Source organism: Anopheles ziemanni, unplaced genomic scaffold, assembly GCF_943734765.1.
Source record: "Anopheles ziemanni unplaced genomic scaffold, idAnoZiCoDA_A2_x.2 U_41, whole genome shotgun sequence".
Classification (NCBI taxonomy): domain Eukaryota; kingdom Metazoa; phylum Arthropoda; class Insecta; order Diptera; family Culicidae; genus Anopheles; species Anopheles ziemanni.
Genome location: NW_026689913.1, coordinates 20,890 through 25,677, shown reverse-complemented (window position 1 = coordinate 25,677; position 4,788 = coordinate 20,890). Strand labels below are relative to the sequence as shown.

The 4,788-nt window shown below is 51.4% G+C and overlaps 1 protein-coding gene across 1 annotated transcript; it reads left to right on the top strand.

Moving 5' to 3' along the window:
• Positions 1-234: 234 nt before the first annotated feature.
• Positions 235-4,558, top strand: LOC131292797 (uncharacterized; the record flags this gene model as incomplete). Its single annotated transcript, XM_058320880.1, has 1 exon — positions 235-4,558. A coding segment is annotated over exon 1 (4,324 nt), but the record flags the coding sequence as incomplete, so codon positions are not given.
• Between the last annotated feature and the right edge of the window lie 230 nt (positions 4,559-4,788).

Below are 4,788 nucleotides of genomic sequence, written 5' to 3'. Positions count from 1 at the left end.
AACAACTACAAGAGTGCCTGAGAGGTGCTAGAAAAGCGGTTCGCGAACCCGAGAGCAATCGTCGACAAGCACATTGCTGGGTTACTCCAACTTAAACCCGTGCAACGTGAATCAGCCAGCGAACTTCGATCACTAGTAGAAACGTGTAAGAGTCACGTTGATGGGTTGCAGTTCTTAGAGAAGAACATTGATGAAACAAGCAACCTCATCATCACCCACATCCTCGCGTCGTGTATGGACTCCAGCACTCGTAAGGCATGGGAGCTTACATTGCAGCACGGCGAGTTTCCGGATTTGTTCCGTACGTTCGACTACATCACGCGACAATGTGAAGTGTTGGAGAGCTGCGCAGCAGGCAATATGGACAAACCATCTCGTCCAAAGCCGGCTCCTACTAAAGCGTTCACGTCGACCGTTACACCGTCACCGACCGCAACGTGTGTAATGTGCCAGGACACCCATATGCTCAGCAAGTGCGCGGATTTCATAGCATTGTCGCTACCAGACAAACGGGACAAGCTCCGAAGTTGGAAAAGTTGTTTCAACTGTTTCGGAGCTGGTCATCTCAACAAAAGGTGCCCATCGAAGTGGACGTGTCGTCGGTGCCAGCAGAAACATCACACCTTGCTCCACGACGAAGGGACTAGTGCCGCCAGCGAGATCCGTCACGAACAGCCAACATCTGCAGCAGAACACCGTACAGCTACAATATCGCTACACACGGCGATACCATCGACAGTGTTGCTGTCAACCGTCATGTTGTACATCACTGACAGCGCAGGGAAGAACCATGCTGCGAGGGCTCTCTTGGACAGTGGAGCACAGTCCAACTTCATTACGGGAAGGTTGGCGCAATTCTTAAACCTACCTCGGAAGTCGGTGAGCATTCCGCTGTCGGGGATTGGTGGCAGCCAAGCGACGAACGTAAAGTCATCAGTACGAGCCACCATCCAATCACGCTGTTCATCATTTTCGACGTCGCTGGAGATGCTGGTACTGCCCAAGCTGTCAGCAGATGTGCCGGCCCATCGTATACACCACAGCCAGTGGACGATTCCAGCAACCTGCGTCTTGGCTGACCCAACATTCCACAAGCCTGGTGGAATCGATATCATCCAGGGTGCGGCGTGCTTCTACGAGCTTTTAAAAACCGGACGCATCTCACTTGGAGAAGGTATGCCGTCACTCCAAGAAACAGCATTTGGGTGGGTTGTAAGTGGCACAGCCCAGATAGCAGAGCAGTCGCTGCCAGTGGTGTGTTCAGTCGCCGTACACACCAACGAGCTGACTACGATGATGCGGAAATTCTTCGCAATAGAAGACGTAGGCAGTCTCCCTAGTTGGAGTATCGAGGAGAGAGCCTGTGAGGACCACTACGCCTCCACTACAAGCAGAGACGAAGCCGGCCGATATGTCGTCCGACTTCCGAGAAAGTCTGACATGATCGGGAAACTAGGTGACTCGCGGACGATCGCCCTCCATCGGTTTCTGGCTATCGAGAGACGTATGCAGCGAGAACCCGAAACAAAAAAGGCATACGTGGAGTTCATGGCCGAATACCTCCGCTTAGGCCACATGACAAAGGTGGCAGCAACAGTTGATAGTCGGGAAACATTCTACCTCCCACACCATCCTGTGTTTAAGGACGACAGCACCACCACGAAGTGTCGGGTTGTGTTCGACGCATCCAGCAAGTCATCGACAGGAGTGTCGTTGAATGATACGCTGATGATCGGACCAACAATTCAACAAGATGCTACATCGATCCTGATGCGATTCAGAACTCATCAAATTGCACTGACAGGAGATGTGGCAAAAATGTACCGCCAAGTATGGGTACATCCCAACGATCGCGCCCTACAGCGCATTCTGTGGCGAGCTTCGCCCCATGATCCCATCGAAGAATATGAGCTGAATACTGTAACTTATGGAACTGCATCTGCACCATTCCTTGCGGTGAGATCTCTGCAACAAACAGTATTGGATCATGGAAGGGACTTTCCAATAGCAGCAGCTCGGTTCTCTGACTTCTACGTGGATGACTTTGTGTCTGGAGCTGATTCACCCGAGGCTGCTCAAACCTTGCAACAGCAAACCGAACAACTGTTTGCCAAAGGTGGATTTGAGCTGCGGAAATGGGCATCAAACGAGGAAGCGGTGTTGCATCATGTGGACCAACAAAGCCGAGCATCCAGCCCTTATCCCAACGACGATGACGACGGATCGTTGGCAACACTTGGAATCATATGGGATACGTCAGCGGACACTCTGCGCTTCAAAGTCCAAGCCCCTGATGTCAACAAAGATGCAACCAGACGCAGGGTATTATCCACCATTGGGAAGATCTACGATCCGGTAGGGTTTGTTGACCCAGTGAAGGCGGTTGCCAAGCAACTTCTTCAACGTGTATGGACTCTGAAACACGTCAACCAACAACCCTGGGGATGGGATGCTGAACTTCCGCTGCAGCTACGAACGGAATGGCTTAACTTTCTTGAGCAAATGCATTACCTTCACAACATCAGCATTCCGCGAGTCGCCATTAGATCTTCAGTGACCACCATCCAATACCACGTCTTCTGCGATGCTTCGGAGAAAGGATATGGAGCATGCTGCTACATCCGTAGTTGCGATGCCCAGGGACATGGCACAATGGAGCTCTTCGCCTCAAAAACCAAAGTGACGCCCCTCAATAGCAAGCACTCTATCGCTCGGCTTGAACTGTGCGCAGCACAGTTGGCCAGCTTGCTATTCGACCGAGTAAGGACTGCGGTCAACCCAGGATCTCTGGCAGTCTTCTGGACAGACTCCATGACTGTGGTACATTGGCTGCGAGCATCACCAAACTCCTGGAAGCCATATGTTGCCAACCGGGTATCGCAGGTGCAACAATTAACAGAAGGTTGCACGTGGCGTCACATCGCAGGAGTCGACAACCCGGCTGACCTTGCTTCGAGAGGATGTTTGGGCAAAGATCTCCTCTCCAGTACCCTATGGTGGCAGGGTCCTTCCTGGATGAGCCTGCCAGAAGATCAATGGCCTCCACCACTGCTTGCGACACCAGATCCGTCAGTGCAAGCAGAGCAGCGAGTAGCAGTTGTGGCATGCGCTGCCATTGAGCTGCCAGCTCACCGCATATTTACACTCTTTTCATCGTATTCTAAGCTGCGACGGATGACAGCGTACTGGGTTCAGTATTGGAACCGATGCACCAAACGCCGGTCGTACGAGAACCCTGGCCTGACGACTAAGGATTTGACGGATGCGGAAGAAGTACTGTGCCGCTTGGCTCAACGAGACCACCTGCAGCAAGAAATCAAGGCCTTGCAGCAGAAGAAACCCGTTCCTGCGTCGTCCCCGCTTAGATGGTTGCATCCGCAACTGGGAGCTGACGGAAACATCCGAGTTGGAGGACGTTTGTCCAATTCACCGCTAGCGGAGGATGTTAAGCATCCACTAGTTGTTCCGGCCAGCCATCCATTCGCTCGTCTGCTGATGGAACATTTTCATAAACAGTTACTTCACGCGGGACCGACTCTGATGCTAAACACGTGCAGACAACGCTTCTGGATTACAAGTGGCCGAAATCTCGCCCGGAAGGTATTTCATCAGTGCCACACCTGCTTCCGCGCCCGACCATCGTCGTCAGCAACTATAATGGCTGACCTGCCGGCTGTCCGAGTAACACCGGCCCCTCCTTTTTCGATCACCGGTGTTGACTACTGTGGTCCAGTGTTCCTGAAAGGTGGCCACCGACGGGCGGCGCCCGTGAAGGCATACGTCGCCATATTTGTATGCTTCACCACCCGTGCCGTACACATCGAGCTGGTGTCAAACCTGACAACGGAAGCATTTATAGCAGCATTACGACGGTTTGTGTCTCGTCGTGGTTTGCCATTGGAGTTGCACTCGGACAACGCGACGAACTTCAAGGGAGCAGCAAACAAGCTGAACGAGTTGTACAAGCTGTTGCGTACAACTGAACACCAGCAGAGCATTCAAGCTTGGACACTAGAACGCAAAATTTCATGGAAGTTCATCCCACCAAGAGCTCCTCACTTCGGTGGACTGTGGGAAGCCGCCGTCAAAACCATGAAGTACCACCTAGTGCGCGTTTTAGGAACGACATCACTTTCGTATGAGGACATGTCTACGCTGCTGGACGAGATAGAATGCTGTGTCAACTCCCGACCTATAACATCGATGTCAGATGACCCACACGATATGACAGCACTCACTCCTGGACATTTCCTGGTTGGAACGAACCTACAGCTTGTTCCGGACCACTGCTTGCTGTACGAAGCCGAAAACCGGTTGAACCACTGGCGTCATGTTCAACAACTTCGCCAGCACTTTTGGAACCGTTGGCAGAAGGAGTATTTACAACAACTGCAGGCGCGTTCTAAATGGACAAAGGAAGGTACAACCACAGTAACGCCAGGAACGTTAGTTATAATTAAGGAAGATAATGTGCCTTCGGCGTGTTGGCCATTAGCACGCGTAACCGAGGAGCATCGTGGAAAGGATGGCAAAGCGCGTGTCTTTACATTGCGTACAAGTAAGGGAAGTACAGTGACTAGGCCATTGGTAAAGCTGTGTGTATTACCAAAAGCAAACAGTTAAAATTATTCAATTTTAAGGTGGCAGAATGTACGATATTGCGACGCCTAAAGGTAGGCCACAGAACTCTACAAGGCTCTGAACAGTTAGGAATTTTGAATTTAACGAAACCCTACAAGTACCAGTTTATGATAACCTGCTGTTCAAAAATAACGGTTAATTGATAAC